The sequence below is a fragment of the Photinus pyralis genome, unplaced genomic scaffold, assembly GCF_008802855.1.
Source record: "Photinus pyralis isolate 1611_PpyrPB1 unplaced genomic scaffold, Ppyr1.3 Ppyr1.4_LG5, whole genome shotgun sequence".
Taxonomy (NCBI): Eukaryota; Metazoa; Arthropoda; class Insecta; order Coleoptera; family Lampyridae; genus Photinus; species Photinus pyralis.
Window position 1 is genome coordinate 23754846 of NW_022170596.1, and position 14931 is coordinate 23769776.

General features: G+C 32.4%; 1 protein-coding gene across 1 annotated transcript; it reads left to right on the plus strand.

Annotated features, from left to right (window-relative positions):
* Nucleotides 1–10216: 10216 nt before the first annotated feature.
* On the plus strand, nucleotides 10217–14269 carry LOC116170156. The gene is made up of 4 exons (XM_031486374.1): nucleotides 10217–10519; nucleotides 10872–11023; nucleotides 11850–12011; nucleotides 13668–14269. Exons 1-4 carry the CDS (start codon nucleotides 10450–10452, stop codon nucleotides 13797–13799), a joined length of 516 nt encoding a protein of 171 aa, XP_031342234.1. The 5' UTR covers nucleotides 10217–10449; the 3' UTR covers nucleotides 13800–14269.
* The last annotated feature ends 662 nt before the right edge of the window (nucleotides 14270–14931 follow it).

Below are 14931 nucleotides of genomic sequence, written 5' to 3' on the forward strand. Positions count from 1 at the left end.
AAGAAATATGGTTATATATTTCATATAAATTTTTTATTTTCTCGGATTGTGTATATGAATCGAACCTAATAGTTGATTGTCAATTAGTTAAAATGTGCGAATCCTCCTTCAACTTATATGAAGGGTTCAGTCTATTTGTTTTCTACCCTAAATACAATTGGTATTCGTATATGATTGAAGTACTCTATTTAAATTACGCGAACGTTTCAGAAGCCAGTAAAAAAAAGCGACAAAATTTGAAAATCGCCAGGAACGGTTTTAGAGAACAAACCCATATGCTATGTAAAAATGTAAAGTAAGATCAGGACACTTTTATACTGAGAATTGGGAAAAATAACTTCTAGGCAAGTGTCTTAATTACCTACAATTTGTTAACATTTATTTATTTATTTTTTTCTTTTGACCAAATTTATGGAAACACTCCACTGCAAAATTGATAATGTAGAACACAGAACTGATTAAAAAAGACGGCATGTGAGTTCAGTAGATCTAAAAGAGGCTCATTCTTCCATCCTAATTCATCCTGATTATAACAGCAGTATTTAAGATTTCTATTTGACGGAATTCCCGTGCTTTTTTTGTAACAATGAAACCGTGGTGAAGCGCTACAAAAATAGAAATATAATTCGCTTGAATTATCTGCAGGATTTCCTTTTTATGGCAGATTTCTATAGACTATAACTAACATGTTACATTTTTTAGACTTTGCTGTTAACAGGGGAAAAAAGTACCTGCAAAATGTACTTTTCCTTGTTTAACTTTTGACTAGTCTTTGGAAAAAATTGTTATCACGAGAAGAAAAATTCAAAAAAGTACTTACTCTAGATGCCTAGCAGCTAAATATTGCAGGTTTCATATAAAAATTCGCGAGAGAAAAGTTCTTGAATTTAAGTGGTCACGGAAGATTATAATGCGCCAATGATCTGAACAGGAAAACTAAAAATTGAGATCCGTTAATTTTTTGAATAATATACTACAGGCGAGTTTTTTTTAAATTTTTACTATGGGGGATCTCGTAAACCGTAAGGGATTAAAAGTCACTTAAATAGACAAAGTTATGTATTTTATGATGATTAACTTTCCCATTCAAATTAAAAATAGCGAAGTTATGACCACACTGCCGTTCATTTATTTTTTACATAGTGATGAAATTATCGGACTCTTTTTAACGAAAAATCGTATGGAAAGTGGTACTTTTTTTACGATTTTTACTATGCGTTTTCATGGAGTTTAGTCCTGTTTATGAACAATAGCATCCACTTTTGAGTGACAGTAAATGTCAATCAAATTATTGTGGGTTATTATGGACCACTATGCAAAAAAGTGTCTTTTTTCCATGAATTTGCTTGATTAACTCGGGCTTCGCCCTCATTAATCAAACTGCAAATTCATGAAAAAAGTATGAATTTCAAAACTAATTGTACAAATAACTATTTTTGCATAGTTAGCAATTTACCGAACTTTTTTTGTCAAAAAATCGTATGGAAAGTAGTACTTTTTTTTCACGATTTTTACTATGCGTTTCCATGGCGTATGTAAACTAATTGAAAAAAATATCACTCACATTTCTCCGTTAATCATTAGGGGATGAAAGGCTAGATAGGTAGGTAAAGGTTAATTTTTTTGCTGACGAGAGATATCAATGCCAAAAAATCTCAAAAAAGTAGGCTATAGTACCTATAAGGTACTAAGTGACTCCTTTAATTCTAAAAAGAGTATAAATGATAAAGGTGAAGGCCTCAATTTTATAAAAGCAGCTTCAGAAATGACAATGGCTGATATAGGTATGAATACAATGTTAAAAACCCAAGTGAGTTACCATGGCTGTTAAAGTGTGGCCGCCCATCGAATATTGTTTATTGGGCTCCTCTAATAAAATTTGGAAGGGAGGCCGGTGGATCCACCGGTAACTCCGGTTTGATGACGTCATAAAGTTCGTGAGGTAGTTTAAATTTGGCAAAGTTGCGTATTTTGATGGTTAACAAAATGCAGTTTTGAAACTTAAAAAATTCCGACTACTTTCAGAGGTACCCGGAAAACACCGAAATGTTGCAAAATGGTTTTTATTTTTTACTTTAAAAAAATATTCCGTAATAAATAACACATCATCAACTTTGTTTTTTCTTACTGAAGTAATTTTTACTTTTTGGGTCATTTGATAGAGAATTCAAAAGGGAGTTTTAAATTATTAAAATACATATGTTCTTTCTTGCGTTTTTACGAATTAATAGCGCTATTTATGATTAAAAGATAGTGATGTTTACATTTTTGAAATCAGAAAAAATTCTCCATCGAATGACACAAAAAGTAAAAATCACTTCCATAAGAAAAAACAAAGTGATGATGATTGACTGGAGACGAAACGTCAAACTTAAAATTTAAAAGTAGCATCTTGTAGAATGTAGAGGGACAAAAGTGGCCATAATAATGTATCATTTATTTCGAAATATCTTTTTAAATAACTTCAGTAAAAAATAAAAACGATTCTGCAAAGTTCCGGCTTTTTCCGGATATCTCCGAAAGTAGTCGGAATTTTTTAAGTTTCAAAACTGCATTTTGTTAAGCATCAAAATACGCAACTGGGCAAAATTTAAACTACCTACCTATATCTTACAGTTCCCGAATCCCCATGGTGGCCCTCGAATTTGAATCACCCTGTATAGTTCATATTTCAGGAAATTTTCAAAATGACAGTATTTTAATAGAATTTGCTCATTTATCTTATTCATTTTTTTCGAGCAGAGGTGAAGCAACAACACTTCTTATACCTCCACCATTTCCTTCTAATAGTTAGTCAGACACCATTTTAACCACAAATTCGAGCTATCGCGTTTTACAGTAATTTGATGTTTTAGTCGATAGTTAGCTGTGCAGAAACGGTAACTTGTTCCAGAATTTGTTTTTTGGACGGATGTTTGGCGAACATACTCCGATTAAACTGAAAGTTAGGATTATCGTTTTTAACAAGAATTGTGTCGTTAATTGGTTGTGGAAAAGTTAATTATTATATAAATGGTGAGATATTTTAAGTCAATAACACAACAAACCTTTTTACAATAAATCAACTTCTTTCTGTATCTCAATTTATATATAAAAATATTAATAGGCTTAATTTGAATTTTCCGCAACAAAAACAACAAGGACAAAAACAAATTTGTGTAGGATATCTTATGGTTTAATGATATAGAAATGTTGCAAAGTGCAGGAAAATCTGGAATTTTGTTAACGTTTTTATTTGCCGATCGATTATGATGTAAATTTAATCCAATATAACAGGCAAAATGAGCAATCTGAAACATGTTCATTGGCTTCTGTCTACCCCAGTTTTTCAATGGTAAGTGAAAAACCGTTTCTCTATTTTTATATATTACATAAAATTCTTCTGTACGTGTGTTTGCGACTGAATTCCTAAACGAATGGACGGATTTTCATGAAATTTGTTTGATGTGCCTCTGTGTGTCCCCTCTGATGGTTTAATTTCATAATTGGGCCAGATCGGAGTCATAAATCCGTCAATCTTGAGCGTACGAAGTCGCAGGAGAAAATCTAGAATTGCTTGCTTTTTTTATTTCTAGATCGATATCAATGCAAACTGAATCAAAGGCGATATGCGAAACAGTGTTTCAATCGTCTGTGCCTACGTTATTTTTTTCGTATCATCGTTCTTTGCTAATTCTCTTTAAGGGGTATTTATAGATTTATATATTTTTACGTTTTACTAGTTTTTAATGTATGTTTAAAAAACGAAAAATAAATGGACACGATACGGCACAAAACTTGTTTTAAAATGTTCTTGTTTAGAATGCGTTGTAAATGAATTTTTACCCAAGCAGCAAGCCCAAGGAAAAAAGGCGATGAGAGACAGATGAAGGATATCAAGAAAATTAAGTAGCTCAAAGGTTGTTCTTTTTAAACATATAATAATTCTTGGAAGATTTCGCGGTATTTTCATGCAGATGGTCATATCGATTTTGTAGAGCTTTGAATTTTCAAATTCACCGTTATAAGAAAAAAAATGAAAGCTGCAGTAACTTTTCTAGGACGAGTAGAAAGCTTTTCGTAGAAGCAGATTTACAGAGATCTAGAGCTAGGTTTCCCACAATAGACATTTTAAGATTTTCATAAAAAGCGTTAACAATGAGGTACTACTCTTGTTGAAAAATTAATAAATTTCGAAAATTAGGGCAGCCCTCAGCAGCTGTTGAAAAGATAATCACACAAAACTTAGGCTACCGCGCAGAAGGTGGCGCGAACTGTTTAAATATCCGTATTCGCACCCTTTCAAACAAATACCAGTAAATTTCATTCAACTCAATGGGGTTGAATTTGAATAAAAATCGACAATTTTCGACATTCTAATTATTTTAATTCGACTTTGAGTAAACGAAAACGAAATGTTAAGCACATCTGAGAATAGAGCCCGTTTAGTACATTTAGGTATCAGAAAAGCAATCTCTTCTAGCGTCGGTATTTCATCTCAGATTTTAAAGAGGCGGATGATGATAATTTAATTAATTCTGAGCGTGATGAATTGAAAAGAAAAACGGAATAACTCGACACCCAATTAAAATTTCACCTCACGAGTTACGACACGAACGAAATACAATCGTATGAAAAACAAAGAACACAATTAAAACAAAAAGCAATATGAACAAAAAGCAGTGCTTGCCAGGATCCCTAGTTAATCATTAAAATGGCGTCTACTGTTTTCCCGTGTGTTTTTATTGTGTTGTAAATTAAAACAGCGAGCACAATAGGCTTCCGTGCGGGGTTGCGTCTCGCGGACGTGTGCAAGCTTGCGATTGCTGGCTGAATACGACGAACCAATACCCATGAGAGGATACTTTTGAAAGCTTTATTTACAATTTAGCATTAACTTTAGTGATTCACCCCGTTTGTATTTGTAGCATTATGTATATACTTCTTTCTTTCCGTTGAAAATATATTTTACCATTTTTTTCGCGGAAAGTTTTTTGAGCGTATATTTGAATTGCATTATCGATTTTCTTGAGGAGAACACCGACAATTTTTATACCTACAAGAGTCAGATTAAGTTTCTGACTGAATTTTTTCGTTGGGGGGGAATTGTTTTTATGGATACCTGTTCGAAGCAGTAATGTAGAAAAATATCCCAAAATTTAAAGATGAACCTGACGAGTGATTCCTCGCTATAGTTGCCCTAAACATGACTCGTCCTAATAATCTTTAACTGTTGCATACAAACAATTTTTTATTTTGCAAGAGATAACAAAATGTCATTTCTTCCATGTGCAAATGCATTCTGCAGTGCAATGCCAAATGAAATTATTTTATTTATTTATTATAATAATTACTGTCTTGCAAAATTCTGGAGTAAGATAGGTTGACATGCACTTAGACGATAAATTAGTACATATGATCGCAGATAAGGGGTTCGTCAATTTTAGTGGCAGAATTGCACCTGAACCAAACACGTTTCCAAATACACTAAGGGTCCATGGCGTGTATGAAAAAAAGACATTTTTTTGTTTAAATCTTAAAGAAACGGTACCACGGGTTTATTGGCCATGTTTGTTGTTTGCTCAGCGACTGCAGTAATTTTGCATTCCTCGTTGTTTGGATCGACTAACTTCGTCGACATCATAATTTTCGTTTCACGCATTTTCTAAAACATTGATGCTAAGGCCGCTGCATCGTCCTTCCATCCGTTTTGGTCCCTTAAAAACTATTTAAATCATAACCTTCGGTAAAACGAAATATTTTGGGCCTTTTATTTGAAAAAGGTGTTTGATTGGTGCCTTCTACCACCCAATTTTCTGACATAGGTACTTAAATGGTGTTTAAAAACTTCCGATTCTCTGACTATATTTAGGTACCTCTCGCGCCTTTATTTTGAACCCAACCCAAAAAGTGTACCAGAATTTTTTGTACAGCTCATCAAGACTTTCTTTTGTATTTAATTTTCACTGTGGTGCTTACTGCTTACTTTTCGAGAAAACTGTAAATTAAAAAAAAATAAAACAAAATAGTTTAACTTTTGAATTTAAAATTTCTCAAAAATTAAGAGACTCACAAAAAAAACTGTAATGGATTTTTTGCGGTTTTTTTATACCACATACGCTAGTGTATGCGAAATAAAGTTACAAACATTTTTCAATTTCTAAAACCACCCTCTATTGTCAGGAAATTAAATAGCGGCAACTTTAAGTAATTTAGTATTATATCTATATTATTTATATTTATCTATTTTTAAGTTCCTCAAAAGCCATTTTGAATGAAAGTTCCAGAGCTACAAGATGAATAGATTAATTTTTTTGGAATCTTTTGTTTAAATATTTTCTGTAAAAAAACTACATGTTTGTACTTTAGGAGTTTTTACGTATCAACATTATTTTTTGAGTTATGAAAATAAAAGAAAATTGTGTGATAAATGTGGAACTGTTAGTCATTTTTTTCGCAAAATAAGCATTCTAATCCTAGAAGAAATTGTAAGGGAGTATGAATTAGTCTCATTTAATATAGACTCCATTTTTACATTCGATGAACAAAGGGTACCCCCTCCTCCCTCCACCGTTCCATAGGCATATCACTTACTTTTTTGAGTTTACGATATTGATCTCAATCTGCAATCTCCTTTCTCTCTTACAAGCTACATCAATAGAGTGTTTGATTTAATGTTAATTTTGTTAGTTATATTCTCGAAAACTCGTTTAAAAGTATCTGTCCTTTCGATAAAAAATATTGAATTTTCGAAAAAATATTTTTTCAAACTAATCTTTTTAATGGATTACTGTGACAAGAAACTTCCCGGTTATTTATTTTTCCAACTTCAACAGGTTTACGGAAATATATTGTCGAAAATATAAATGACACCTTCAATTTCTACAGTATTTTTGGATAATATATGCGGGAAGTGTAAATTGCAACAGCAATATATTTAAATTATATAGTAGATGACAACTGAGCAACGCATCCAAGTGCTAAGAGGGTATTACAAAACAACAGTGAAAGACCCACGGCTATACTGTTTGGGAATTGCGTGTGAAAAAGTATCTCTTTGCATGGTAACCACGAATGACCTCATACGATCGACTTTTTTGTGTAATCAAAAGTGTACGTTAACAAACCACAAACAATACACCAATTGATGGAAGAAATTCAAAGGGTTATTAGCAGCATCTCACCAGATGTTTGTGAACGCGTCATCGAAAACTTCAATGAACGCATTTTAAATAATAATAATAACAAATTTAAAATTAGGTTTAAAGCTGGAATTTATACTTTACTAATATTTTCGAAGTTTTTAAGATTAGAACCTTCGTTCCGGATCCACGGCTTGATTTTTTTATCCACCCTTTAACTTATCCCCTCAAATTATGAAATCTCAATAGCTCATTTCTTCCATTTGCATCACAATGGATGGTGAAATTTCACGCTTCTGAATATTATAAGCAATTTCTGAGAAATAGGTACCAGGATTTCAAAGAAAATGTGTGCACAAGCCAAAAAAGTCAAAAGCAATTTTGGTACATTCAAATTTTCGAACTACTTCAAAAATATTCATTTAAGGAAATACCACGTGTTTTGTGAACTTTAAGAGTGTGTAAGTACTTTTAGTGATCTCCTCTTGGTTGAACAGTTAAAAAGAAAAAATTGCATAATTTGTCTATGTACTTACTTACACCTGCTGAAAAAATAGTCCACGAAGAGTGTCCAACAACGAGCTGAGTCTATAGAGCCTACTATAACTTCAGTAGACTCTGGCTGAGTGGATTATTATATGAGAAACTAATGCCAATGGATTTATGAAAAGCTGCATGTATGGACTACCAATTGAGGCAGTTTCAGTTAAATAATTATATGAAATTTTATATCATTTCATTGTTGTACCGAAAGTTGGCCCACATTTAGTTATTTTAAAAGAAATGTTCCAGATTTTAGAGGAATTTTTCGAAAGAAAAAAAATCCCTTTATATCATGGTTTTGTTCGTCTGTCGGACTGTTCGGCTGTACGTCTGTTTCTCTTCTAACTCGAAAACGAAGAGAGACAGCGATGTCAAACCTTCGCCAATCGATTTCTACGAGCTCAAGTATCAGTGCTATTGAATATGAATCGGATCAAAAGTTCTGAATACGAGCTGAGTAGCACAAAATTCCCCTACTGAAAATCGTATGCGATTCTTCGTATCTTGTTATTTTGTTTGATACCAGTGCCGTAACGATGAGGCATGTGCAACATGTGCAGTTGACCGAATGTTGGCATTTTTGTTTTATTTATTGTATCCATGGTAACTAAGGCAGCCCATGCCAATCAATAAAAATGGATGACTGTAGAAACATGCCATTTCAAATTTCGAAAAATATAATGTTATATGCTATAGTGTATATATTTATATAAAAATATGCATTTATGAATACATCAATGCAATCAGGAAAAAGAATGTGAAACATTGCCGTTAAAATATATAGGGTGTTGCATCTCAGAAAAAATTCATAAAAAGGCACTATCTTTAAAAGTAGCTGAAATACGCTGCAGTCTCAACCAAAATAGGACACACGGTACATATTTATCCATCTTTGGTGCAAATTTTAGGGCATATTTTTGAACAATTTTATATGGATAATTCCTCTTATCCACTTTTACTCTAAAAACTTCCATATGTTGCATTCTAGGACAATTTTAAGTGACATATTAAACAAACTGTTTCAAAAAAACTTCTCGGGCGTGAACTCGGCTAAAGTTCAAGGACGTTTATTGTATCATCATTGTTCAAACTGGAGTAAATAAGGTATCGTGATTTTTTTGAATTTTTTATATAATAAACACATGAAATTGAGATAAGTTTAAAAAGAAAGTCAGTGGCAATATAATTAGTCAAACGTTCAACAGAAAATATTATCCAAATCCACATGTCCGCTTTGTTTAGGTATAGAATAAATACTTTCTGTAAAAATGAAAGTGTATTTTATTGTGATTCAATTATAAGGTAAATTAAAAATATTGCATTCGGTCAAGTTTTTTATTTTGCTACATAATTATTTAGAATTTCCTAAGAAAATCTGTGGAGAGGAAATCTAATTGGAAAGAGACATCAGCAATTAGGTATGTAGGTAGTAATTATTCAGAAGTTGGGTATCTAACATATTTTCTTTTGAAAATTAACTGTTCAAACCAATATAGACAACGCGAGCGATAAACACAGAAAGTTCACATGACCAAAATTTAATCAGTTAGTCCCTTGACCATTGTCTACCTATTACTGAGAACAGAATTGTAATATTTGAAACAGGATTTAAAACCGTTTGCGAGTTATCATGTATACAGACGGACGGATGGACAGGACGTCCAAAATCATGAACAAGCTTTGTCGTTCGTTAATCATGTCTAATCCTTTTGTGGTGTGGATATTTAGTTGGATAAGTAGGTAGGTATCGTTTTATAACCTAGTTATAGAGGTACCTATTTTACACAATTTTTGTATTTTGAGTGTTTAAGCAAATGTTTACATACCGATGTGTATATAAGTTAGGATCGATGTTGCAGAATAAATGTTAGTATAGGTACATTTCATTTATATTTTTACATTTGGGTACTTTCATGTAATATTTTACTGTTTTCTCTGAGACGGAAGGAATTACTTCCGAAAGTTTGGATTTTCATCCAAAAAGTTTATTTGCTGGTAGGTATCACCCCATTTATAATTCAAACATTAGCTTTAATTGTGGTGTAGGTACACGTTCTTTGTTTTTAATGTTGTTGCATTAGATCACTTTAAGTGTAAAATAATAAATAGTTAGTACCTAGTTTGCTATATGAAATAGGTACTAAAATAATCGGTATAGGCATCATATTTTAAAATGCGCATACCTACACTCAGAAAGAAATAATATTACCAGAATTTCGGTAATTTTGTATTCTGCTATAGATGCAAAATTTTCTTTATCTTTACAAAAACAAATTGTGTTGGTTGTATACCAAGAAGTATTGAACGCACCCCCATTACGGTAAAATACATTTAGTTGTTATTACCGAATGGTATGAATTTATTATCACACGATTAGTTATTATTACAAAGGTATTAAGTTATAATTTGATACTGCATTCATAACATTAGGTTTGCTACTCCCACATAATCAAAGTGTTGATGGAAGCAAAAGTATATTGCTGCACAGAAAAAATAAAGCATTCGTTTACTATTACAAACAAAGTGAATACTGTACAATTTTTACTGTATTTTTCCTACGTGTGATTTGTTATAAGCATTAGCGTCAGTGTAATAATATCCAACTTTTTGTTAAGGATGTTGAATTTCCATTGTTCGCCCTTCGCAGTTCGTGCAGTAGGTACTGTAGTTTCTGGCGTTCTTATGCTTACCAGCCATTAGTTACTGCGATTTGCGAACGTTTCTAAAGTGTGGCCATAAGTAACAGATATTTTTAGTGTTTTTGAAAGTTAGTGCGGTATCGGAAATGGCAGATGAAGATGTGGTGGCGTATTTGCATACGTGGGGTTTGCCCCAGTATGTCGACGTATTCAAACGTATAAGTACGAGTATTTCATTATCATAAAACGTTGACTAAGAAAGGTTGTTGGGTTTATTTCCATGTTACCTGTTACCATTGAATAAAATGTACCTATGCAATGCTGTTACCTAATGTTTATAAAACATCTTTATCACGTAGATTTTTTACGCGTCTTCCTCTGCAATCCCAGGGAGAAACTGAAAGGTAGAAAACGACAACATCTCGTCGAAATATAGGTGGTACTTAGGTAATTAATGTAAAGATGTTTTATTTACTACTGGCGACATAGGAATTACACCCCAAACATAACAAATTGATATTTTGCATCTAGAACAGAAAACATTGGATTTAATCATATTATATTTCAGAACAAAACGTAAAAAAGGACACTTTACCGTTCCTAACACCAGAAATGGTAAAAGAACTAATACCTTCAATAGGCGACAGAGCCCAATTTCAGGGGCATTTGGATCACTGGAAGATGATAATTAACGAAATTCCACAATCGTCTCCATTACCAGTAAGTACAATCCGAGGTGCAATCCGTAGTGTGTGTAAATTTCTTAGGGTAAATTTAAATCGATTATAAACAGAGATGCATTGCCGGTGGATTTAAATTGGCTCTAACAATTTACAAAGAAATTAAAATATGTACATAATAGCATTGAATAAATTATTCAATGATAATAGTGAACGTTGGGCTGTTGGAAATTTATTAGTGAAGTGGAAGGGGTTCGAATCTATGTAAATTACCTTATTCGTAGTTATCCATTTGGTTCCATTTGATTTCAAAATTTATTTATTTTGAATCTGATCGATCCTGAATCAGTCCGAAGGCGTTTCTTAAAACCTACTATAAAGTCTTATAAAAGCGGAAAAATTTCGTCCACGAATGTCTGATAGCATATACAAAATTGAAAAATTTCGTCCCAACGGAACGCGTCGTTTATATCACGAAATTTGTGTATTTGCCTAATTTCCCTCAGTATTTCCGTTGATCCTGTCGATACCGTTTTTCCAATGAAAATAAGATATTTTTAAAAATGAAGTCAAAAATGTTTAGAGAGGCACATCCTGTTTGGCTGAGGAAAATTTTCTTGATTTCTGTGTATTTTTACTGACTGGAGACTGGACGATAAAACGCCTGCATTATTCGCCGTAATCTCCTCGTTTATTAAAGAAGACATCACTGGTGGCTAGGTTCGTTTATTTGATGATTCACATCAACAATAATCATCAACCAAAAAACGGGAATAATTCACAGAAATTTTGATATCGCTAGGAAGTAGGAACCTACCGGCATATCATGTTGATAAATTTATAATCGATGTTTCTATTACTATAAGGTTATACCCGGTGCTGCCGAGATTGCGAGTACCTCATGGGCAACTGAGGATTATTTATTAGAAGATATTAGTGGCAATAATATACCTCTATCTGGGGAACCATTAAACCCTACCGAGCCAGAAGGGGCTAGGGATCTTGGAGCGCTACAAGAACAAAGAGGAGTAAGTATACATTTTTATGTAGGTATTTATTCTATATCGTTATCACTTTAAGTACGTTATACAGGGTGTTTTAACAAAAAAAGGTCCTATAGATATTTTATCCACGTGTAGTAGGTACTCATGAAAAGATGCCAAAAAGTCTTAATAAACATAGGTCCGCAAGCTAATTATTTCAGACATAGAGTTGATTTTGTGCCTTAATTTAAATATTTCTGTTTCCCTACATTTGACTTAAGTACTTAGAGCATCTGCTTTAAACTTCTGCAGTACCTTTCCTACAACTTTTCTAAATGTTCTTGTTTTTTACAAAATACGTTATACACCATATGGAAACGTTAACAACTTTGAAATAAAAAAAAAAACTTAATAACTCCGTAAAAACAATTTTTGGTCGATTTTGCACGAACTTTATACTTTCCCATCTTGGTTAAGGTTGGATGAACGAAACCGATTTTGTTTTCTGGTACTTCTATTAGTTACTTAACACTCTTATTTTTTAGCATCTTTTCTCTTATTATACGATATAAATGGTAAAAAAGCATCATTTTTAACAATTTATATCTTATAATTAGAGAAAAAATTTAAAAAAATAAGTGTCAAGTCACTAACAATACCTATCATTAGTCTGAAAAAATATCAGCTTAATCCGTCCAACTAGGTATAACCCTTTTTGAAAATAGCAAGTTCGTGCAAAATCGACCAAAACTTCGGCATTTTTAAAATATTTTTTAAGAGTTATTATCAACGTTTTCATTTGGCACATTCCCGAGTATTTACATTTACAAATTATGTATGTTTGTAAATGCAAATAGACACGAGAACTATTTTCTTCCACTAGGTGACAATCACACTTACTCCACCCGAAACTCTCAAGTGTTGACCGTCCCAGTCCATTTTACAGCCAAATATGAAAGAAGTCCATTATACAATTGTGTAAAGGCATTTAATGGACTTCCTTCAGATATTAGAAAAATTAAAAATAAAAATAAATTTAAAGCTGCACTTAAAAACTACCTAATGGACCAATGTTTTTACAAGGCAACTGACATGTACATGTGATAGAATATGTGATATAATATTTATATTTTGTTCTTTTGTCATTTTTATGTGTATGTGTGTTTTTTATACCAAACTTTCATTGTGACCATGTCTATGTCAATAACGTTGATCAGAGACAATAAATTATTATTATTATTATTATTATTATTATTCGTCAAAAAAAGAACATTTAGAAAAGGTACTACAGAGCCTTAATTATTTTACGCATTAACAAACATCGTTTGGTTGTTTTAATAATGTAATTTGTTGAAGAGATACGAGTTGATTTTGTATTGTTTTCAACAAATTACATTATTAAAACAAACGGTTTCTTTATGCGTAAAATAATTTATAGATCCTCTTTCAATTTGTACACAGACAATTCAATGTAGGAAAACAAAAATATTTAAATGTAGACACAAAGTCTCTATTTATGAAACACTTAGTTTGCGGACCTGTGTTTATTAAGATTTTTTGGCTTCTTTTCATGAGCACTATACGTGGATAAAATATCGGATATCGGATTTTTTGAAACACACTGTATACTCGCCTGTATAATGCTCATCGATGGCATAAACATGGGAGCAAATCGATTAATATACTGTTATTGTTATGTAGGACATATTGAAACTTCTCCACTCTTGTAATGATGGGAGAGCCTTACTTGTGGAAGCTAAGGAAACTGGGTGCCTTACGGGCAGAGGACGGCGCACTCTACAAATGCTTCATATTTTCTACTCTTGGGTTTGACGAACATTTCTTTGCCTACGAAGTTGACCCTAAACCCTCAGCAGAAGGAACTTATCTATTCCACGACAGTTTATCTTGTTTCACGCCCAATCATTTAATTTTTGCACCAAATGGCAAAAATTATATTATTATGAGGGAATATCTTTAAATAATTCCGATTAACTTTACCTACGAAATATTTTTTAAGTTTGCAAATGAGTTGAGTAGTTAAGTTATTTCTTTATATTTCAAAAATGGATTTATTACCTAGTTTTATTCGTTATTAAGTTTCGAATGTGTTATTTTCATTTATTGATTTATATAAGGTAGAGTTTATAGACTTTAATAAATGCTTTTTATATACAATCACAGCAAAGCTTTTTTATATAGTATATTTCACAGCTTTTTGATATGAGGTCATAACTCATATGTCATAAGGACAAAAAGGGTTGGTCGTAACTGAGTGAAAAGTAATAAGAGGCAACAACAAATCACAGCTTAACAAGATGTTTCAATCACCTATCCGTATGTGATTGGAATGTACTGTGCTTGGCAGCCATGCCTTAACGTCATTACAAATACCTTCGAACCATATACGTGACTGTAACATCTCGGTAAGCTGTGATCTCGGTGCCTTTTGACAAATAACAAGCCTCCTGTAAATAGGTCAAGTTGTGCCTCTTATTACTTTTCACTCGACGCAAATTTCAAAGAATTGTCACGGATATTTTGATAACATTTCAATTATTTTAATTCACACAAAATTTCAAAGAATTGTCACGGATATTTTGATAACATTTCAATTATTTTAATTCACACAACAACGTGCATTTAATACGCCAAAAATCTATTTCACTCTGATGGTGGCCCCTTGCTAATGTAGGAGGAGGTAAGAAAATAGGCGACCTTATATTAAAAGACGTGATTTGAATTTTACCTATTTTTCAAGTTATTTTGGACGTATAAGTACGTAGTGTAGTGATACCATTTTAGTGTTTTTCAGCATCCCAAGTTATGACATCGAATCTAGATATAGATATCGAGAGATATACTTTACGAGCACTATCTTTGTACAGTTTTGCTATTTATTCAAAGCACCCCTTTAGATCAATAGTGCACGGGAAAGGCAGCCTATTAATTTCAGGACAGGACA